General features: G+C 46.2%; 1 protein-coding gene across 1 annotated transcript; it reads left to right on the top strand.

Moving 5' to 3' along the window:
- The first annotated feature begins 2,685 nt into the window (after nucleotides 1-2,685).
- On the top strand, nucleotides 2,686-5,950 carry RPL37A (ribosomal protein L37a). The gene is made up of 4 exons (XM_051786984.1): nucleotides 2,686-2,753; nucleotides 3,722-3,850; nucleotides 5,080-5,162; nucleotides 5,797-5,950. The coding sequence occupies exons 1-4, from the start codon at nucleotides 2,751-2,753 to the stop codon at nucleotides 5,858-5,860; spliced, it is 279 nt and encodes a 92-aa protein (XP_051642944.1). The 5' UTR covers nucleotides 2,686-2,750; the 3' UTR covers nucleotides 5,861-5,950.
- Nucleotides 5,951-23,803: the final 17,853 nt, after the last annotated feature.

Raw genomic sequence — 23,803 nt, forward strand, 5'->3', positions numbered from 1 at the left:
TGAACACAGAGTATTCAATCTGTCTGTAAGACAAGTGATCTTTCTACTTGCAAAGTGGGTTGTTGTGAGTAAGGGGTGAGAAATGCTGCTGTCTGCTGACTGAAAAAAAAATATGGAAGACATTATTTGTATACCCATATTGTTTTCTCCTATAGGAGTAGTTCTTTGCATCTTTGTAAAGCTACAACTATTTCAAAACAGTATTTTTCTGAAATACGCTGTAAGTACCCATGGAGAATTCTGCTTCTCATGAACTCTATTTATCTTGTCCATATGTTGATAAATCCCAGCCTGTTAGAGGAATGCTAGGTGTACTCTTCCTTTGCTAGGACTCATAAAATCTCAGCTGGTTTGCTGCAGAGATACAGAGGTTTTTTTGAAGTACACTTGAGATTCGCTTTATCCTTACTAGATGAAAAAGGGGAGAAGAATCTTGCAGGCAAGTGCTTTTAGTGATTACTTCAAGGAATTGGAGAGACTGTGCAAGCCTTATCCCAACTGCACCATTAGTTCATCATTAATATGGTGAGGAGGTGGCTGGGCAGCTGCCAGCAGGCTCAGACAGGATCTCCAAGGCTTGCTGAAGAGACCTTGTACAAGGTAATGTGCAGGCTGACAGACCCACAGGCAGACTTGGGAACATGCAGCACTCTTGGGGACTCTTGCACCTGCCCATTGAAGATGACACAGCTTTTTGGCATTATCTAAAGCCCAGCAGAGGAAAGGGAAGGACCCATCTTACTGGACCTTGGAGCATCTTGCTGTGGCTGGACGCCTGCTTGTACATCTGCGTCAGTGCTCCCACCCACACTGGAGAAAGGTGCGTTTTCAAGAAGGATGCCAAACCAGGAACAACAGGTAAAAATACCTGAACAATAAGCTGGAGCAGTTCAAACTAAATCTCCTACATGTCCCAGGCTGGCCATCTTCATGTGCTGAAGAGTTCAAGGCAGTGGACTATCAAAGCCAAGCTGGCCTGTCTGCATCCATTATCTTCTCAGTCACTTGGAAACTGTGTTTACTCTGGCAGTGCTGGGAATGGCTGTCATCCGAGGGGGCTGGGTTTAGTTGTTGCTAGAGCTGTCTGTAACACTGGTAGATGAAGGGTATGACCATGCACTATACTCTCACAGAAAACTTTTAACTCTGTAGATACAGACCGGAGAATAGCAGTAGATTCTCTGTCCTGGATGTGTTGGCTGACACTTTATATTTTTTTAACCATATCATCCCTAAGCAGCCAAAGGAACTTTTTACTTTCTTCCCCCCTCCCTTTTTTTTTTAATCTTCTAATACGTCGGTATCAAAGCTGTATCCTGTGAGTCATCATATGATGAGGATCTGAAAAGGGCAAATATATTCCTAGGATATATCAAATGAGATTTTGACTCAACACAGGGAGATATAAATACCATTGCCTAAAGCCCTGCTGAGCCCTCATCTGGAACATGGCTCTGGCCTACCAGCTCCCAGGAGAAGAGCTTACAGGGATGATCAGGGAATGGGGAGCCCGGCATGAAAATTAAAACTATGAGTGTTCAAACCCTCAAAGCAAGAGCCAAGAGGGGATGCAGCATCTGTCTGTGAGCATCTCTGAAAGTACAGTCCCCAGCCAGGGAAAGACTAACACAGTGGCAGGGTACACTTGATTCATTAATTCCTTACTAACTAAATAGACTGCAAGTGAAGAGGAGGGCTGTCATGGATCAAGGCAGCCAGGGTGGGTATGGAGCTGTCAGGAAGGGAGGAAAAGCACCTGCAAAAAGCACCTGGAGATGGTTTCTCCAGGTGGACTGGGAAGCTCTGGCTCTTTCCTGGCAGGAGGGGATGAGCTGTAGCTGGATCTTACATTAAAAAGCTCTTGGGCTAACTAATTACATTTCTTAATGGAGGTTAATGGGTTGCTAATCCTCATATGAGCATTGCAGCTCCCTGGCATTGGTACATTTTGCTGACACCACATTTTGGTGCTGGTGGTGGAGATGCCTCCAGTTCCCCAAACACCTAGGGGTACTGTCTGGGTGCTGAGAGCCACCTCTGCATTGACACACAAAGGCTTTCAGGGCTGGTTGTCTCAACAGGAGATAACCCTGAGGAAATTAGGAAGTTGCCTTGGTTCCATCAGGTCAGGTTAGCTTGAAACCTCTTGGTTTAGGGCTAGTATGTTCCAAGATGAGAATTTGTCCTCACTGATAAATCATCATCATCATCTTTCTGCAGTTCCAGTCAGGTTTTCTGTTCCTGTTTTTATTCTGACATCTATCTACTACTTTCTCTTTAAAAACGAAGTCAGTGAATGTATCTCCTATCCTGGTGGGACCTCCCTGGGTGGAAGCCCAGGACTCTGAGCCCCCGCGCTCCATCTCCCTCCGGCAGTGCTGGGGCTCATGGCTCATATACCGCTTGGCTCTCACATTGGGTTCCACAGTGTCACAGAACGGACCACGGGGCATCATCTGGTCCGACCTCACTGCTCAAGCAGGGTCATCCCAGAGCACAGGGCACAGGACTGCGTCCAGACGGTTCTTGTGTAGGGCCAGTGAGGAAGACTCCACCACCTCTCCAGAAATCTGTTCCAGGGAGCGCTCGCCCCTCTTGTTCAGGGGACCTCCCGTGCAGGGGGTGTCTCCAAGGGGGACAGCGGGACCCACCCCGGCCCGGACCTGCGGGTCACTTCCGCCCGGCCCTGCGCGTCACTTCCGCCCGGACCTGCGCACGGGGATCCTTCTCCCCGTCGGCGCCGGCGCAAGATGGTGAGTGTGGCCGGGCCGCGTCCGCCCTCATCCCTCGCCATCCGCCCCGGGGCGGCCGCGCTGAGCCCGCGGGGCCGGGCCCGGCTCTGCGCCACGTCCCCCAACGGGCCCCGGCCCCGCGCTGGGCTGCCACAGCGGCGCGCTGCGCTTGGGCGGTCGCGGGGAGGCGGCCCGGGAGCGGGGAAGGGCCACCGGGGAGGCGGCGGGGACAAGCCGGCCCCGGGCTCGCAGCGGCTGCACCGTGAGGGGCCGCGGGGGCGAATCGGGCGGCACAGCGCTCCTGAGAGAGCCGGGCTGTGCTTGGGCCTGGCGGCTGCACTGCCGCCCGAAGGGCGCCGGCAGAAGCTGTGAGGGAGGCTGAGGCTGCGGCAACCTGGCGTCATTTCCTAACTGCTGCTCCAGTGGAGGGCAGAGAGAGTGATTGGGGGACTGGAATATTTCCCTTACGGGGACAGGCTGAGGGGAGTTAGGCCTGTTCAGCCTCGAGGAGAGACGGCTGGGAGGGATTCTCATTAATGTGTATGAATATCTAAAGGGGCGGTGCCAAGAGGATGGAGCCAGGCTCTAATCGGTGGTGCCGAGCAATAGACAGGAGACAACAGGCAGAAACTGATGCGCAGGAAGTTCCACCTGAATGCGTGGAAAAACTTCCTTGCGAGTGAGTGAGCGCTGGAACAGGTTGCCCAGTACAGGGCGTGGAGTCTCCCTCACTGGAGATACACAAGAACGATCTGGACACAGTCCTGTGCCATGTGCTCTGGGATGACCCTGCTTGAGCAGGGAGGTTGGACCAGATGATCCACTGTGGCCCCTTCCAACCTGACCCATTCTGTGAACAGTCACTTTTTACAGTGGGGGCGGGAGGCAGCAGCCCCAGTCGAGGTCACTGCTGTGACAGGAGAAGGAAGCAGCTGAGGAGATGGCAGTCTCTGTAAAGTTGAAGCTTACTGTGGTTTGCCTCCCAACAGGCCAAGCGCACCAAGAAGGTCGGGATTGTGGGTAAATATGGGACCCGTTATGGTGCATCCCTTAGGAAAATGGTGAAGAAGATTGAAATTAGCCAGCATGCCAAGTATACCTGCTCCTTCTGTGGCAAGGTGAGAGATCTCCTTACCTCGAAGAAATCTTTAAGAATCAAATTGTTTCTGGTACTAGAAAGGCAATTTGATGCTTCAGGAATTTTTGTACAAAAGGGATAACATGACTAGTTTTGAGACAGTGATTAGGGTATAGTGAGCTTTGGCCTACTGTCAGAATCCATGAAAAAGACAATAATATACATTTCACATGCGAGTTTAGTGGTAGTTAAATGAAAACAAACATAAATTATGTTTCATTATGCAAAAGATTGAGCAGCGTTGCCATTACATCTCTAATAAAATAGATCTGACAGAATTTAAGTGTCACACTTGTTATCTTGATAATTAACACATAATTTGAGCCTTTATTTTCCTTCAGTAGCTTTGCAGCATACCTGGAGGAGGAAGAGAGCTTGCTTTTTCCCACTTAAAACTCTTGATGGCAGTTGCATACTTTTGTGTGCCATATAACTGTGGAGGGGGAAGAATTTTTGATAAGCAGTAATCTTACCTGCTCATGTACATAATCAAAATTCACTGTTAAATCTGGTTTTCAACAGTTTAAGAGGCCCATCAGCTTGTGCTTTGCCCAGATATTTTTTTATTGTTATCTGTAGAGTAGGTATCTGTAAGTGGCTGGGAATTTAAAAGTATTTTCATCAGAGTTTTTTTGGGGGGTGTTGGTTTGTTATTGTTTTTCTGTGTTGTTTTTTTTTTAACTTGGTATCTTTGTCATGTGAAGTGATAATGTTGATAACCCCCTTTGCAGAGCTGCCTCTATCAGGCATAGGTCTAGGCAAACCTGTTGACACCTTTGCAAGGTGAGGGATACTTGCCCAGGAGAGAGGAGTTCAAGACCCACCACTCACTCTTTAGATGCTGTTTGAAGGGTATCTGGTTTACAACAATCTTGGGTTGTCCAGGGATTACTGGGAACAGTGGTGTCACATTAGTCACCAAATCCAGGTCAGAGTATCAGTTACTATGACCAAGGTATCTCCTTCAGAAAGAGCTGAATTTTGATGATGTGTTTAGAAGAGACACACTTTATATCTGAATGAAAAAGTGTTTCAGGTGGACTTCCCCTGTTCTGCAGAATCAGAGTAAAAAGATTCCCTGATCCTTGCCTGTCTTAACTAGGCTTATAGGAATGCTGTGGTGTGATGCTGAAGTCCTCGCCTGAAGTTGGTTGTTTGGCTTTTTCAGCTGATGGAGAGTGATTTTTTTTTCTCCCCCTTTTATTGCAGACCAAAATGAAGAGGAAGGCTGTGGGTATCTGGCACTGCGGATCCTGCATGAAGACAGTTGCTGGTGGTGCCTGGACTTACAAGTAAGGAAATTAAGAAGCTCCTATCAGCATTTATTCTTGTGTAGCTGAGGCATAATACAGCTTTTGATTTTTTATCTTTTTTTTTATTTTAATCTACTAACCATTAAGTAGATCTGTGTTGAGTTAGTGACATGGGAGGTGTTGCCTGCTTTGTTAAAATTTGATTGCAGTGGATCAAATTGTATTTGATCGCTATTTTTTGCAATAGGCAAAACCAGATTTACTCCCAAAAAAATTATTTCCATGTTTTCCTTTTGTTGTAAAAGCACTGAATCATGACAGCCCTTATTGTGCAGGTGCTCTTGCTTACTCCTTTTCTTTACTCTCCTTCCCCCAGAGACGACACTGTTGCTCCACATGTAACAGTGGTGAGGGAGCTGAGCCCACACCATGTGCATGTGGTGGGTGCATGACTGGGTAATTTGGGTTAAGATGTAGCCTGTGAAGCTGCATGTGCTTCTGTAGGCCAAGGCCTACGCTTTGTTGTCATGAAAATAGAAGTGGAATTAGACTCCTGTTGACAGTGCAATCAGACGATAACTATTCGAAATAAGTTGTGCTTTCTTAAAAAAAAAGATAATGCTAGCACAGTTGTTCTGCTGCCACATGCAAATGACTCTGTTTCTTCCTCCAGTACCACCTCTGCAGTGACAGTCAAATCTGCCATCAGAAGACTGAAAGAATTGAAAGACCAGTAGAAGCTACTTCCTGTTCTCCATGTGAAACATCTTTTTTTCCCATTGTCAAGATCTTTCCTTTTACCAATAAAAAGGTGATAATGGAGTTCAGTCATGTTCGTCTTTTCTGCAGGAAGTTCTGTCTGTTGTGTTACATGTGGGTCCTGGCTGGATGCCAGGTGCCCGCCAAAGCTGCTCCATCACTTCCCTCCTCAGCTGGACAGGGAAGAGAAAATACAAGGAAAAAGTTTGTGGGTTGAGATAAGGGCAGGGAGAGATCTAGTTACCTACTTACCATTACAGACCTGACTTGGGTAAATTAGTTTATTACCAGTCATATCATATGATAATGAGAAATAAAATGAGAAATAAAACCAAATGTTGATTCCACTCTCCCTTCTTCCCAGGCTCAGTTTTTGATTTTTCTCTCCCTCCCCCCCACCAGCAGCACATGGACAAGGAATGGGAACTGCAGTCAGTTCATCACATGCTGACTACACTGCTCCATCTTTTTCAGGAAGAGGGTTCCTCACCATTCCTCTGCTCCAGCATAGGGGCCCTTCCACAGGGTGCAGTCCTTCAGAAACAGATGGCTCCATTGTGGGTCCCTTCCAGGGGGTGGAGTCCCTCAGGAACAGGCTGCTCCAGTGTGGGTCTGCCATGGGGTCACAAGTGCTGTTAGCAGACCTGCTCCAGCATGGACTCTTCTTCACGGGGGTACAGGTCCAGCCAGGAGCCTGCTCCAGTGTGGGCTTCCTACAGTGTCACAGCCACCTTTGGACATACCCCTGCTCCAGCATGGGGTGCTCCACAGGCTGCAGGTGGATCTCTGCTCCACTGTGGACCTCCATGGGCTGCAGGGGGACAGCTGCTTCACCATGGTCTGTGCCAGGGGTGCTGGGGAACCTGGTCTGGCATTGTCAGGACCCATCCCTGAACGTGGGGTAACCAAGGTTCTTGTTAATAGATCTTGTTAATAGATCCCTTGGGGTGGCTTAGAATAGAACAACACTGAATGTTGTTTATAAATATATATATATGTATGAATATATATGGTTTATTTTAGAACAATTTGGTTGCAATGGAAAGGGGCTATTTAGCTGTTTTGGTTACTATATATAGAAATGAAACAGTATAAAAGTATAAAGATACTACTTATGAAAATAGGTAAGAGTAGATAGGGGAGAGGGAAGATACAACCAGCTGTTGATCCAGTAATGGGGCTTGATGCAGTTTAGATGTTGGTCAAGGTGACAGGTCACGGTCTTGATCCGTCGGGGTTGGGGGACTCTGTACAACATAAAGTTCCGTGGGTTAAGATATGTTTGGGTTCAGGTGGGAACACCCAGGTACCTCCCCTGGAGGTGGGGGTGGGTTTTACACTGTCTGATGTAACACGGTGGATGATGTGCGGTCTCTGGTGCAAGGCCCCAGAAATTAGTCATTGATGGTTTATGACACCTTCTAAGACATGACAGCTGCCTCTCAGGCCAGTTATGCCCCATCAGAAGGGATAAACACCTTCAGGCCTACATGTTAATTTGAATATCCCAATACCTTCTGGGGGGAAGGTGAGGTGAGAGGTGGTGAGAGCGGGTGGTGTGTGGGTGGAAGGATTTTACACCTGAGCCAGCTGTGTAAGGAAGGACATTAGCTTGATAAAAAGCATTATCCCAGCTCCACAGGATCTGCTTCTTACCAGCCTTCTCCCTTATCTTGCTCAAAAAACAATGTTTTGCTAAACAGAAGTTCATTTGTCATAGTTATCTTCTGGTGATGGTGTGCATGCACCCCCTCTGCACCTGGGCTTTTACCTTGCACATTGTCAGCAAAGCACGCGCTGCTCGTTAACCTTTAAAAATTCAGTCTCTCACAGACCACTTCCTCTCTCTCCTGCACTGACCTGAGTACTTGCAGAGCTGTTCCTCTCACATACTCTCCTCTCTGCAGCTGCTGTTGTATGGGTTTTTTTTCCCTTCTTAAATCCAAAATCCAGAGGCACTACCACCATTGCCTATGGGCTTGGCCTTGGCCAGCAGTGGGTCTATGCTGGAGCTGGCTGACGTTGGCTCTGTTGGACACAGGGCAAGCTTCTGGCAGCTTCTCACAGAGGCCACCAATGTAGCCACTCTGCTACCAAACCCTTGCCAAGCAAACTCAGTACACTACTGTATTTATAGGTATAACTATGGAGACATTAGTACTGCTGTCCAGTAAAGTGGCTCTTTTTACTAGTGAAGCCATTAAAACCCACTTTTCCTTTCCAGTTAATTGCACACTTCGTTGCTTGAATGCTCTGAGATGAATCTGAGGAAAACTTAAATAACTTGAAGAAGCCTGGCTCACCTTGGTATGTCCTTCATGTCTGTGCCTTGAGGAATAGCACAGAGCTCCATGAGTGGAGGATCTAAGTCAGATCTAAGGAGGGAGGAGAGAGCACATGAAACATCCTTCTGCCTCTTCCCATTTGCCTCTGAGGAGGGCTGGGGAGACTAGGCCATGTGCTGCAAGGTGGAGAGAAAAAGAGCATCATGAATGCCTTGGTGGAGACTGGAATGGTAAAAGGTTCATCCTCTGCTGAGGATGAACCTGAGCTGCTGACCGGTGCTTCCAGTGCCAACCACAGATAATTGTATACTACGGCCTGTAGTGTGTTCTGTCACCTGCAGATCTTGTGGTTAGTCCACCTGAATGCTTTGCTCTCTGTGGCTCACTCTCCCTTGGTCTGGTAGCAGGTTCCCATATCTGTATGTTTGAGTTGCCTAATCCATACTGAGTTGCAACAATAAATTTTCATTTTGAGACAATTCTTGGGACATTCAGTCTTGGACAAAAAGCTGATGTTTTAGTTAATAATTGCCTCCAAATCATCCATTTGGGCTGTCAAGATGCTGGAACATCTTTCATGATCTATTTGTCTGTTTGGTTTCAGGTTTGGTTTTGTCTGGGTTTTTTTGGTGACAGCAGGACATCTCCTGCAGTCTTAACAATACAGGTCAGAAAACACAAGTCTTGTTAATAACCCTGGTACCTGCTGGAGGAAAAACAGTAAGGAGGTAGCAGAGGGGTCACTTGCTCTTGCTCCAGCTTAAGCTTTAAATAGATTTGGGTGGTGATGAGCTACAGCATTAATAATTCATTAACGAGCCCAACATCTTCAAAAGATCAATTCAAAACTGGACCTAAGTAGGAATTTTTTCCCAAGCTGTGGGAAAAAAGTTCCTAAGTAGGAACTTTTTCTGAGCCAAAAGTCTATGGCTCGGAAGTTTGACTGCACTGTCTCTGAACGTGTTTCCTAAACTTTTTTTTCCTTTTAATTCAGTGCTTCAAACTTCCCTTACTAAAGTAAATTCATGTATTCAGGTATCTGATGTCATTCCTACCAATCTGCATATCCTCATGTCACCTCCTAACAGGACTTCTGCTGTAACCCCTTCCCTGGGAAGCCAACTGCAGTGTCTAACCACTCTCTGGGTGAAAAACCTTTTCCTTATATCCAGCCTAAACCTCCCCTGACACAACTTCAGGCCATTCCTTTGAGTCCTATCACTGGTCACCAGAGAGAAGAGTTCAGTGCCTGCCCCTCCATTTCCTCTCTGGAGGAGCAGGACAGTGTTGTTCTGCTCATTGCTTTTTATTCTTGATTCGGAGTGCTTGGGTCACATTTTCACGTGCAGAGATGTGACTGCACACATCTGTGCTTTCTTCATTGACGCAGAGGTCATAATTGAAGTACAGGTTTCTGATAAAGCTCAAATGCTCTGAAGTAGCCATTCATTGACAGGTGCAGAGGATATATTTTGCTATGTTGATATCCCAGAGTGATTGCACAGGTATCTTATCTAAGGTAACTTCTATTCCTGCTGAGGAAGTTGTTAATTACCCTTTTGATTTATATTCGCAGAGAGCAGAAGCTGGGCAGGGTGGAAATAGGAAGAGAAGATAAGGATATGAGATGATCTTTTTGATCTGGGTTGTGTGGTTCTACCTGCATTCTGGATGGGTAGGCTCCATCCATCCATACTCTGCATGGATGGGCTGTGCCCTCAGATCTCCTAGGCTTGTGCCATGGTGCTCTGGCCTGATCCTCAGCAAAGGCGTTTTGTGTTGGGGAATCTTCAGGGCTGCCAATTCCACCGGTTTCCCCAAAGCGAGAGCAGGGAGGAAGGTGGAGGGGCCGGGAGGAGTAAGGATGCTGCGGTCAGAGCACCGGCAATGCTGCGAGCGGCCAGCGGGCGACACTGCCGCTCTGCTGCGCGGTGCTGCGAGGCTGCTGCGTCCTCTCGGCTTCCCTTCCACTCGGGAGAGGGGCTCTGCTCACCTCTACACCCACTGTAGCTTCTCAGCTCAGCGCTTCATGCTAACCACCTCCCCTCCCCAAACAGGCCACGGTATTGAATGTAGACTGAAACGGGATCCTGTGACAAAAGACATCAGGAGGTAAAAATAGGAATGGGGAGGTTGGAGATAAGGATTTTGTCTATCATTTATCACCTCTAACAGAACTGAATTTGTGTTAGGTCTCTGTCTAAATGCTGTATATATTGTAGGAGAAATTTTTCTATTGACAATTACGTGATTTGGCCAGTTGATCCTCTAAATTTGTTGTTTCCTCTGGGAATCTAGGGTGAAAACAGGAATTCTAAGCAATTTTGCTTACTGCTTTCCATATATTTGCTGTTGAGCCTTAATCAGGAACTTGGATAGAGTTGTCTTAGATGCTGGCACCTGTCCTGGAAGGTGTGAGCTTATGGCAGCATCTGACCCATCTGGATTGCTACAACTCTGGGAATTGGAGAACAGTTTGATGGAAATGGTGTCTTTAAATCTGACTGAATGTTCTGTAGATGTGGCTGTGCAGTTGTGTTGATCTTGGTTGCTTTTGAAGAGCAGGTGGGAAGGGGACCTCTTTCTCAGAGCAATTTGTCAGTCCCATGGGATTTTTCTTTCAGGATCAAGGATGGTAGCTGTAATTGGGGTGGCATTTCAGGTGCCCAAAGGTATGTCAGGAGCCCAAAGGAACTTGGAAATAAAAAACTGAACAAGCACAGTTCAACTCTCCTCATTCTGATTTCTGTTAAGCATTTACTTGTTTCCATAAGAAATTAATTGCTTTGACTTTACCCCATTTGTGCTTCCTGCTCCCTCCTGCTCACTGACAGCCTGTTTGGATGGATCATGGGGCACCACTGGTGTTTGTATTATGCCGCATATTAAAGACTCTTGGGGCCTGGGGCTCACAGGGATGAGAAACATCAGCCATAGGTGTTGGTTACCCCTTCCTTGTGTCCTGACTTAAAGGTGGTGTGAACTCAGGCTGTGTGCAGGTGCTCAAATCCTTTCTTAGGGATTTGACTGTAATACAGCCTGACAGTTATAAGCAATAGGCACCATGTTTTGAGGAGCATATCCCAGTGTGATTTCTAACTTTTATGAACAGCAAATTTCTTGCCATTACTGTATGGTCATCTGCCCTCATCCTTGAACACAACCAAAGGCTGCCCATTGCCTTTCCGAGCTACTTCATGCCTCTTCCCCCATGCTGCATCCCAGGGAGATTTCCAATAGCACTTCAGAAACAAGAGTGACTGATGCAGATGAGTCACCTTTCTGGTGTCAATATACTCTGTCCAGGGACAATTTGCTAGGTCTCTCTCTAGAAAGAAAGGAGATTTAGTGATGAAGTTTATTGCTGGCTTTGCATGCACTGGACAACAAGAGAAGCAGCCAGAGTCAGGGAATGATGTGACCACCACTTTAACAGGCTGCAGGTCACCATCTGATTTTATGTATTATCCAAACTTCCACCTGTTTCTTGTCTCACCTGTATTTTCAGCAGCTCCACTTGGGGAAACATTGCATTACAGAGCTGGTCCAGCTCCTGTGAAAGAAGTGGGCAGGCAACATCTCTCTGCTACCCAACTGAGCAGCAGGGCTCACAGATTTTCTCAGAGAAATGATTCCTTAAAGGATGCTACAAAATGATTTGCAGTGGCATGAGACTGTGTATTTCCAGCGGCTCAAGGTGACAGGGAACTGCCTGCTTGAAACTGGCCCCAGTGCTCTGGAAGTGGGCAGAAGTTGCCATCGGTAACATATCCTTCCTCTGAGTATTTGATCTTAGTGGATGTCTTTTGAGGCATGGAGTGTGGCAGAGTTGTGGATATGCCTCAGGTGCCCTTATTAGATGCCTGAATGCATTTTGAAAATGGCTGCTTAGAAAATGTCTAATTGCTATTCCACATATTCAAAAAGTTTTTTTCTCTTGACAAGGCTTTGGCATGCCTTGGATTGCTAAATATACTTTCCTCTTGCAAATTCTTGGCAGGAATCTGTGTAAGGAATTATGCCAAGCAGTCTCTTCAAATGTTAACAAGCTCATCGGTGTGGCTTTCCCAGTGCAGGGTTTGTGCTCTTTTTTTTTCCACCTTCTTTCCCAAAAAATCCCAACCCTTCTTTTTGTACACTGTTGCTCTAAGCATATGAACTACAGCAGCTCTGCAAGAAAGGATTTTTCTAACCAGAGCTGAAAAAAAGCGCTTGTTTGGTGTTCAACAATTTGATGTCACTGCCTGTTCAATCTCCTAGGGCTCCTGTCGAGTAGGAAGTGTGGATTTTGGGGTGCTTCTGGAAAAACGAATCTATTTCCTCTTGTCCCTTGCCTAGTCTTGCTTTTTCTTCTGTTTTTAGCAAGTTGGACTGTGTATTTGCATGGCAATCGTAGATTTGATGTCTTTCTTTCAGTATCCTATTAGCAAGTGAATGAGGCTGCCCTGCTCCCCTTTTGTTTCCTCCCCAGTGCTTATACTGGTGCAGAAGCAGCCCTGTCGGTGGTGCCTGCCGCAGGCAGGGACTCACAGATTAGAGCTTCAGGCCTGGGCTGCAGCTCTCCCTCCCCCAGGGAAAGGGCAGTGCTGCTCTGGTATCTGCCAGCAAAGAAAGCAGGGAGAAGCCAGTGCAGCACAGCTGAAACCCCAATGTGTCCCTAAACCTTATCCTGGGAGTCTGGCATCCATCAGTATGTCAGGTTACAAACCTCCCTTGAGCCTCACCAGAGACAATCTTGCCATAAGCATTTGGAGAGCTTTGCCTCTGACTTGCTGTCCTGGCCTTCAGTCATTTTATGGACCCACCTTGGGAACAAGCATTTATGTTCGGGCTGGGATGTTAAGATTCCCCTTCCTGTGCTCAAAGTCCTGCCTGCTCTTCATGGAAAGAGCTCAGCAGGGGACGCAGGGAAGGTGCCACAGAGGAAATCGAGTTGTGGGGCCAGAGAGCCTGAGTGCATCACATTACAGCCTGGAATAAGCAGAGGGCTGGAAAGTCAAGGCCAGACCTTGGCACAGGGGAGGCCATACTTGAGACAGCTTGAAGGGTAGTCAGGCCAAATGATGACTCCCCACTTTTCCACTACGGTGCTTCTTGTTCACACTCTCTCTCCTAGGAGTGTTGTGACTTTGTCCAGCTCCTGTGAAACGGGCCCATCAATCTGGGGAGCAGAGAACTGGTCCTACTGAACCTGGCAGCTCTCCTGTTCATGATTATTTTTTTGTTGTATTTTATTCAACAAAATGTAATATTTTCAGCCTTGATTCAGTGGGCTTTTCTGAAGGGATCTCTATTCACACCAGGGAATATTTATTTATAACTCATGAGTTCGGTTTCAGGAATTTGCTCTGTGACCCTTCTCCATTTCTTTGATTAAATCTCTTATTGTAAAAGGAACATTTTATTCTTCAGTCCTTCCCCACCCTGAGACAAATGTCCTGTAAGTCACAGTTTTGCTCTCCCCCAGGCAATTTTGGAACAGATCCAGTTCTCTGAAACTGTGGAGGGAGAACTTGATTCCTCCAAATATTATTTATTTGGAGATGCTAAGTGATGGACCAAGAAGGTATTTGCCTTTTTCAACTGAATAAAGTTCTTCTGAGTTGCTACCTACTACTGAGCCTCACCTTTGAAGAGAGCAGTTTTGATGCAAAGCAAGATTGTCTCTAATATCCCAGCTGTGAGGCCAAATTGATTGCTTGAAGATAGGATCTTGGGCTCTATCAGTCATGTCTTTTTCCATTCACGCAGTTGGATTTGACACTATTGTTACTTTAATGGATTAGATTTGAGATTAAAAGGCAAATCTGTAAAGGGAACATTAAAAAAAAAAACCTTAAATGCAGCCTAAACCCAAGTCATGCAAGGAAAGAAGGGGAACAAATAAATAATTTAGGCATTAAACAATTAATTTTTAACCCAAGTCAACTGAAGGTGTATTCTTCTACATTCATGAAGAATATAAAACAACGAAATGCAACTTCCTGAGCAAGCAAGAGATGCTTGCTCCAAAGTAGGTCTACCTCTGACAGAAATGTTGTGTATGCTGTGGTAGTCCTTGTGGACCTCAGATACAGACTATACTGGTACCTGTTGAAACAAAGAAAACAGTCAAAAGAAAAGATAGAAGATGATGAACAATCAGACAGTGTGTAAGATTCACAGCGCTAAAAACAGGCTTGTGATCTGAGCCCATCAGCAACCTGCCCATCATTCCCAAGAGCTTTGGTTTGGACTATTACTGCCACGTCAGTGCTTGGCAGTTGCAGAGTGATGGTTCTTACAATATGTACCTTAAGCACTGATAAATCACTTCACATTGTTCACTTGGAGAATCCAAGGCATTAGAAATGGTGGTAGAGCTTCCAGTTGTGTTACTTTTTTGCATCCAATGGGTAGAGATTGGCAATCAGAGTTGGTAGAGTGTAGGGATCAGGCTACTTCATTTGTCCTGTGTACTGTCCTGCCCATTCCCACTACTTCCTGTTTTCCTTTGGCATGTTCTTACCTTGCATGGACCCTCCTCGATGATATGAGGCCCCTCAGGCATGGAATATCTTCTTGTTTTGCCCACTGGGGAGAGCTGAGCACAGAGGATCCTGCATGCTGCCTTTTACCTCTGTTGTTCATCTGCAGGATGGAGATCACCCAAGCCTTTGAGAATACATTTCAGGAGCATTCCCTGCCATCACTGCAGGAAGATGGTACCTTTGTCAAAGGCAAAACTTCCTATCACTTGTAGAAAAAGGGGTTGCATGGAAGTGAGAGAGACTCTGACTTGTGGTTTTGCTCTAAATCAGCTGCATTTTTAACATTCAGAAGCCAACAAAGATGAAAGACTCCTGGTAAACCTCTCTAGTCCCTTGGGAAAAAAAGTAAAAAGACTTGATAAATATTTTGCATTAATAAATTCCATTTGTCTTATAAAACAAAGTTTGCCAGCTACCAAAGCAGGAAAAATATTTTACATAACTCTGAGTGCGACGTCTAAAAGGTTGCTATGAGCCTGGTTTGAACAACTCTTTCCACAACCCAGAATGTGAAGGAATGCTAAACTTCACCCAAGCTAGGACCGAGCTTTCTGCGTGTGTCTGTGTGTTGGTCTGACCCTGGCTGGATGCCACGTCCCCACCAAAGCTGCTCAACTCAACTTGGGGAAATTAGTTTAATTTATTGCAATCAAATCAGTGAGGGGTTATGAGAAAATGAAAACCAAGTCTCAAAACATCTTTCCACCACCCCTCCCTTCTTCCAGGGACACAGCTTCACTCCTGATTTTCTCTCCCTCCTCCATGGCCTCAGGGATACCGCTGCCTCACCGTGGTCTTTACTGTGGGCTGCAGGGGAACCTCAGCTCTGGCGCCTGGAGCACCTCTTCCCCCTCCTCCTGCACTGACCTGGATGTCTGCACCATTGCTTCCCTCACATGTTCTCATTCTTCACTCTGGCTGCAATTGCTGTTTGCAGTAACTTCTTTCCCCTTCTTAAATCTGTTATCCCAGAGGTGCTACCACTGTCACTGATGGGCTTGGCCTTGGCCAGGGGTGGGTCCATCTTGGAGCCGGCTGGCATTGGCTCTGTTGGACACAGGGAAAGCTTCTGGCAGCTTCTCACAGAAGCCACCCCTGTAGCTCCCCCGCTACTGAAACCTTGCCATGCAAACCCAGTACTGTCTGTGTACTTTTCTGCCAGATGGTTGGTTTATAGCAGTGGAAATGGGAGGCTGGCTGCCTTCTCGTGAGTGGGGTCCAGCAGGTAAGAGGTGAGCCATGGAAAAAGAGATAAAGGCATGAACATGTCCCAGAAGCTGTTTGTGAACCCAAAACAATGTCCCTCACTCTGCTGTTGGGAATGTTGCTATAAAAGGCAGGAAAAACACATCTGTCTACTATTATTGTTTTGTTATTTGATTTTAAGTGCAATGTTGATTAATCAGTGGAGCAGATTCCCCAGGGATATTTCTTGGTCTGGACTACTGACACTTTCTGATTCTCAGGGCAGGGACGAGCACTGGCTGTTCCTGCTAACCCTGACAGGGTCTATGTGATGGTTTGCATCACCCTGCTCTGGTTTCGTGTCAGGCTGTGGAGTGTCAGAGATCAGCCACAGCATCCAGGGGAGCTGCAGGAGGCTGTTCCTGCCTTTTGCAAACCCACACCCTGGATCTTGGTTAGCACTTCCCAGCATACAGAAATATGAATTGTTATGAACGACAGAAGGAGGGGACACCCAAGCCTGAGATAAGCAGAGTGCAGCTGAGGTCTGCCTTCAAATGACAGTCTCAAGACCACTTCAGGCTTTGGCACTCAGAGCATTCCAAGCCAAGCATGCTTTTTTGGTTTTGTAGGATGCATGTCATTGCAGCTGACCAACCTCCCTCCACCCTTCCCATCAGTCTTCTCCTAGGTTGTCAACTTGGCTTGCAGGAGCTGGGATTTTTTCTCTATGCAGTTGAAGTCCATCTCCTGGTCACCCCTACCTACCATCACAAAGCTGAACTGGCTTTTTATATGCTTACATTTCCCTTTGAGCCTCCCTTTGCCTTGGGCCATCTGGCACAAGACAATCTTTGGAAGTGAGAATGTGACCAAAGGCTCCCAAGTCTCTCTCAGTGCCAAGGCCAGGAAATGCTGTGAGTTAAAACACAAAGAAAATGAGGGATGCAGCAGCTCTGGGGACACAAGCATCATCTGGAGCTTGGCTCCTGCAGGCACTGAAGCCCCCAGCCTTGCTGCATGAGATGCACATGCCAGGAAGATATGCCATGGTGAGCCACGTGGGAAGTGACCATTCCCTCTTGAGAAGGTATCTGAAACAGTTGGCTAAGGATTTATCCTGAACTGGGGTGAAAATTTATTTGTGAATCCCAAACAGTGTCTCTTGTGGAGTTGTGGGAATGTTGCTATAAAAGGCACGAAAGGCCCAGCTGTCTACGATTATTGTTTTGTTGTTAATTTTTAACAATGAGGGCAATTACCCATTGGAACAGATCCCCCCTGGATGTTTGTTGGTCTGGAGTATTTAAACTATGAGGTCCTGTGAGCAGAGACGTGTCTAGGGCAAAGTGTACGTATAGCACTGAAAATCTCAGCGCCTTCAGCCACAGCTTGTGCAAACCTACTCTTGTTGTGCTGCAGCAGTTTGGGAGGGTGCATGGGGCCAGACATGCTGTCTCAGCAGAGGGGTGTCCTCTCCTGCTGAGGTGGCAGTAAGTCTTAGGAAAACTGGAGAACTGGGTAGCCCTGAGCACCTGAAATCTTTCTCAGTTTTGTCAGATTGATATTTTACAGCAGAATATCTTTGTTCAGACTATTTGTAGCCAGCCCCTAGCTGAGAACAATTAGTATTTGTTTTAACAGCAACTGAAGCTCTTTGGAAAGAGTTTCAACAGCTAAAGGATCATTCCTTGGTCACCAAGGGTGGGGTGTTTTTTTGGTTTTCTCCTCCCTCTCTCCCCCCTCCGTAGACTCTGCAAGTGCCTTCTCTTTTAGGAATCAATTCTGGAGCAAATAGAGACTCACCACTAAATTATATCTCTGGGCAGAAAAGCAATGCCAAGCCATTCCGTTGATTTTGTAATGTAGGACACAGCCCCCCTTGCCCTGCGTGCAGTCATGCACAGACTCCTTGGCAGCTAATTAATAATTTGCAGTTAAGCAGCGGCTGCTTCCTTGCATCATTTCAACACGGTTGCCAAGTGGAAAATTGAAAAGCGAGAGAGAGCCAAAGAAAGGACGACGACAACAACAACAACAACAACAACAAAGGTTTAAAGTTCTAGGAAATTTCACTATGTGAGGTCAAAATTCCTTGCGTGTTCAGGGGCTGGGCTGTTGGCTGGCAGGCGCCTCAAGCTAACATGGCAAGGCCCTTTCTTTTCAAAGTCCTGTTCTCCTAAAGCACCTCCTGTTTGACAGGAGTTTCTCAGCCTTAAAATGCCCATGTGTTTGGAGAAGGGGAGGATGTGGGGAGTATGCAGGGCTAGGGCAGGCTGAAGATAAATTGAGTGGGGGTTTTTCTGATGGTTGGGAAGGATGGTGAAGCAGACCTCCCAGGACAGGACTGGGAAGAGTGGTGGCACGACTAAGGGATTCACAGAGCAGACAATACCCAAGAGTGGGCTTACAGCCAAGAGAAACCTGGTCCTAGCTTTTCTGGATCCTGGGGAAGACATCTTGCCATATGCCTCTCCTCCCAGTCTGCTGGTAAAAAGTTGGACTGTGTTTGGCCTGTTCATGGCACAAGAAGGGCTCTCCTCTGGGTGGAGGATTTTTAGCACATTCCAGTTCAAAAACAATAACAGTATTGTCTCGTGAGTTAGGTTTTCCACTCTTTTATGCTGCTAGCCCTGGGGAGAAGCTAGGGCATGCACAGCAAGAAGTACAACAGCTGAACTGAGCTCTTGGGGGTTTTATACATCTTCATGCTTGAGGTTGTTGGAGATGTGAGGAGAAGAGGCCCAAGGGAAGGCTAGTTTTCAGAGCATGTGATGAGCTGCTTTTGCTTTGCTTGCCTTTCTTCTGTCTTCTCCTCTCCATGGAGGAAGCCATGGAGGCATGTTCTTCTGACTCTTCCTATTTACAGTCACAGTAGTCTTCATGAGTTTGGCAGCTCCAGGATCTGTCTGGCTGGAGACTAGCAATTGTCTGTGGGAGGCAGACATAAAAGTTCATCAGTCTCAAAAACATAACCTATGAGGAAAGGCTGAAGGATCTGAAGAAGGAAAACCTTTTTGAAAACATTTTTTTAAATACACAAAAGGTTTTGCTCCTCCACTTCTGCTTGGAGGAGACTGACATGAGAAAAGATGAGGGAATGTGGGAGGCTGAATGGTTTCATTAAAAAAAGGTTTTTTCCCATGTTCACCCTCCTGGTTTGGGGGTTTTCTGGAGAAGGAAGGAACCAATGGTGTGGATGACTCATGGTTCTTTTCTAAGAAGCCCAGTAATGGTGGGTTGAATCACTGGGTGAACATGGGCAGAGCTGTAAATACCCAGAAGTCTTGGCCTCATTCTGCTGCTCACATTTCATGATTTTATGACTAAACCTAAACCTGGGGCTCACAGTCCTTTCCAGGGAGGTAAATTTAACAGCATACATGTATCATCAGCCACATCTCTTCCTCTTTGCCCTGAGCCTTTGTACACAAAGCAATGATGGGGGGCTTGTTGCTTCTTGCAGTTTCTTGATCCTGTGGGATTCATGCGGGCTGAGCGTGACTGAATGGCTGCAGTCCTGTGGATGAGAAATGCCTCACACCCTGCTGGCATCCAGAAAGGATTACTGTTCCCCTGCTTAATGCGTTTGTTTAATGCCCATTCCATGAGGCTGTTTCTCAGGCTGTTTTCCTTGCAAGATATGTCTTTGTGTGTGCAATTAGCTAAGAGACATTAGTTTAATGACTTGTGTGTGTCTGAGTTAGGCCCGGCCCTATCTCGGATGGCTGCCTTTCTCCTGTCTGGAGACTTAATTCTCTGCAGCACAAACTGCTCTGTCATGCTCATCCCAGGCACTGGATGCAGACAGTGTCTCTTGCCGGTCCCCAGCCACAGGAACCCTGCTATCACACATAATTACCTCCTTGACTCATCACGACTTTTATTGCCCCCCCCCTTCCTTTTTTTGTTTTGTTTTGTAAGTTTGATTTGTTCTTTCGAAGCTATTGTTTCCATCTCTGTATTCCCAGTGGCTCCAGAGGACTGCAGTGTATTCATGCAGGAATTACTGGGGCGGGCTCTGTGGTCTGTTTTGTGTAAGAGTTCAGACTGAGTGATTGTTTTGGTCTCTTCTGGCTGGTTTCTGAGCTTATGGGTTAGGCAGAGGGAGAGTTATATCTGAACAGCAAGCTGCATTGTTCAGTAGCCTGATGCTGAAGCAGAATCCTTCACCAAAATGTAGATCATCATTTCTTTTAATGAACTGATGAACTAATGAACTGTCTTGGTCATCTCAAGTGGTCCACAGCAGCTCACTGAGCAGAGGCTCAGGTAAGATGAAGGGAACACTGATCATCCAGTCTCCTGAATAGTTCTAGAGCTAGAAATTTTCAGGACCACCTTCCACCTTTTTTTTTTCTCAGTCTTTTCTTTCCATATACTTCAGCCCCAGCTTCAAAACTCAGCCCAACAAATGTGTTAGCAGAGGGCACTGGTAAAAGACAGGCTCTTCTTTTTCCATTCCTGGCTGGATTAAAACTTTTGCTGGCTCAGCTGGATGGCTTCTCCTCTAGGCACAAATGGATTAAGTTTCCAGAGCCATCAGTGTGAAAACTATTTGCAGAGATTGGTCCTGCGCAACAACATTTATGGGAAGAAAGGCAAGCAGATATAGGTATCTTGTGGGCTTGATGATAGGTATAAGCATGGTCAGATAGTTTTTTTGAACCAGACATTGTCTGCCTAATGCAACCTCTGGCCCTTTCCTTAAAAGTGAGGGTAGGAGGAGTGCTGTACATTTTGGATAGCAATAAGACAGTTTATCTGCATGTCTGGCCTTGTGGAAAGTTTTATTGGGCCTGCAGAAGTGTCTATATTCTTTTCAGTTCCTCCCTCCTTGTGCTAATATCCATAGGTAAGGTCTTTGAAGTCATGACCTGCAGCTCTCACTCAGGAGAGGCCTATACTTGCTCTCCTGATGGAAACTGAGGAAAAAAAAGAGGTGTTTGGGTGGACCATGTTGGAAGACTTCCTTCAAGGATTTCTCCTTGGGTACAATGTGTGTGCCACAGAGGCAGCCATTCTGGAATAGGTTTTTTGAGATACTGTCTGGAGCAACAGGAAAATAAGTGACAAGTTCATATCTTTCATTGCTTTTCCTCAACAATTTGCACTTCTATAGTAGATTTGGCAAGGCATCAGCTTCAGACTTGGCACCAGGAGGAACAACTGAATTAATTTACCTTATCTCTGCTTTAAAAATTCCAAGATCTATCAGTTTATTGTCATCCAGGAAAGCACTGTGACATTTCTCTTATTGCTGACTACATTGTTCATGTTAAAAAGTGTCATTCATGATGGTTTTGGATACAGATGAATATAAATCAAATACATTCCTTTCACTGATGCAATTAATGAGCTGAAGGCATGGGGTAATTGTTAAGCTGCTGAATACTGAAAATTAAGGCCTTCAAGAATAACAACAAATCCATGTCTATAATAGAATGAGCAAAGACATGTCAATCTTGTTTAGTTACCTGGTTATAGGATTCAAGTTCCTTCACTGACAGTTTCAAAAAGAGTGTGCTGGGCTAAGAATAGAAGAATACCAGATCCAGTAGCTCCTATTGAACCAAACTCATATGAACTCTCTCATCAGACATGCTTTTATTTTCTTACAGAAATTGTTTTCCTACAATGAAAACCAGTCCTTTTTGTGAAGCTAAGTATTTCATCTCTCTCTGAGGATTTTTTTCCTAGATTTTTCATGGGAAACTGACCAAATAATCCCAACTATGAGATTATTGTCTTTTAAATGAAATTTATGGGTCTTTGCTGAAAGACTCACAGGTTTTTTTTCTTCATCCAAAACCTGAGAAACATGTTACAAAGAGATCAAGGATAATGACATTTTTTAGCATGGAAAAGCAACAACATTTTAACAACCTTTCTTCTGACCAGCTTGGCTAATTGTTCATTCAAAGACTGTTAAAAGACTTGAAGAGGAACAAAACCTCCATGCTTAGGTGGTACCAAACCCAGCTACATGGAAGGCCCCTCTCAAACAGCCTGATAACAGTGCCAAAACCTTGCCAGTCCCAGCTGGCCAGCCTGACTCATTTAGTTTCCAACTCCCATGACCCAAGGCTTGGGGTTTTGGCCCCATCAGGTTTCTTTTGCAAAGAGATGAGAACCTTCAGATTGCATATAAGCTCCATTATTTCCACACCTCCAAGGTGATTCCAAGGGAAAGTGGACAAAAGGACATCTGTCCTAGGGGATGAGCAGGGAAGCCACCAGGAGTTCATGGTGCAGAGACTGGACTCTGGTCCTTGGCTGCTCTGTGCATCTTCCTCCCACAGAAGACATTAAAGGTCATCGTCATGCCCACTTCTCAAGGCTTGGTTTTTGTTAAGCACATAGCTTTGGGTTTGCTATCTCTGGCTCTGTGTGCAGGCTCTTCCTGATCTCTGGACCAAGCTACTCCTGAAAAGAAAAATCCAGAAAAATCCTATGAAAAGGACTCTTGGGTCTTTCCCCTTTTAGACCTTGAAGGCAAAGCTCCATTTGGGCCTGTGGCCATCTTTAAATAGAATTGTGTCAAAAGATGAGTTTATCCCTTCATTTATTGGACAGAACAGCCTAATCTCCCTGTCATTCAGGTCTTGCTAAAGCTTCACAAGTGTTGGATGTGGCTGGCTGAGCCAGCATTCTGCCTGGCCTCAGTGCTGTCATGATGTTTTGGGGTGAGAAGTGAGAACCTTGGATACAGATGGATGCACTCGTGCACAGGTAGTTCCCGCTCCCACAGACACCACAGGCCAAGCTCCCCTGCTGCCAACAGGATTTCTCTGTTGGGCTTAGAGGGATGGAAAGGGTAAAAGGGGTGCCCAGGCTGCAGCAAGCCAGGGATGGATGCCAGCTGTCCCATGCATAAGTCTCCAGGGTTTTAACCTCCAGACCACAGTGCTCAGCTTCTTCTGAAAAAGGACAAGGCTGTACAGCAAAACTGTGGAACTGGGAGGCTTTCAGGCTGAAACGAGTCCAAAAGACATATTAACAGGCATGAGGGGCCTGTGATGAAATAGCTAAGGTATTAATGCAGCCAGAGGCTGGTAATGAATACAAGAAATGCCCACATTTACCCAAGAGGTCCCAAAGGTCTCTTGCCCAGAACATTATGATCCCTAAAGAAATCTCTTTAGAAAGTTAAACCACAGGGTTAGGGCTCCAGAACAAAATCTGGGCTATTGTGGTCTCTCAGCTGTTCTGACCCCTCGTCTGATGAAAATCTATTTAGCAGTTTTGTGGTTTTTAAAGAACATAGATATTATCCTCTGGGAATTGTCATCCAGAGTCCTGTCAGATGACCATACCCTCTTGCCCCTAGGGATGGCCTGAGCCTCCCACTGTGCCCCATGGCTGTGACGCAGGTAGCAAAGCTTGGTTCTCATTTTTTCAGATGAGATTCTATCCCCTGGTGACAGGGGAAACCCTGAACTCTCAAGTACTACCTGTGGTGTACAAAATGCTCTTCTAGTACTTTGCTCTCTCTCTCCATCTCAGCTGCTGAAGCAAACCTATGAGGCGCAGAGCACAGGTCAGGGAGGTTAAACTGCCATCATCACAATCTGAGCTTCACCTCCTCCTGTTGGCTTGTCCCATTACTTCTTCAATGCATGGAAAGCCTGGAGATGGTCTGTTGGTGCTGAACAGAGCTGAGCTGCAAGGAGAAGATGGGATCTGGAGGCTGATGTGAGCAGACAGTTGGATGGCTGAGCATATCCAGTGCTGGATATGATACAAACACCACAGAAACAAGGAAACCAAAGCAGGTTTGATGGATCTTCCTCTAAAGTTAATTCCAACTTAGTGCTCATCTGACCTGCTTTTTGGAGGGGTGGACCCACCTTTTAGGACTCATGCACTGCAGTCAGGCACCTTTTTGACCCTTACAAGGGAGACAGTCCCATCGTTGGTG

The sequence above is a fragment of the Manacus candei genome, unplaced genomic scaffold, assembly GCF_025592945.1.
Source record: "Manacus candei isolate 608988 ecotype Guabito, Panama unplaced genomic scaffold, ASM2559294v1 h1tg000023l, whole genome shotgun sequence".
In the NCBI taxonomy this organism is placed as follows: domain Eukaryota; kingdom Metazoa; phylum Chordata; class Aves; order Passeriformes; family Pipridae; genus Manacus; species Manacus candei.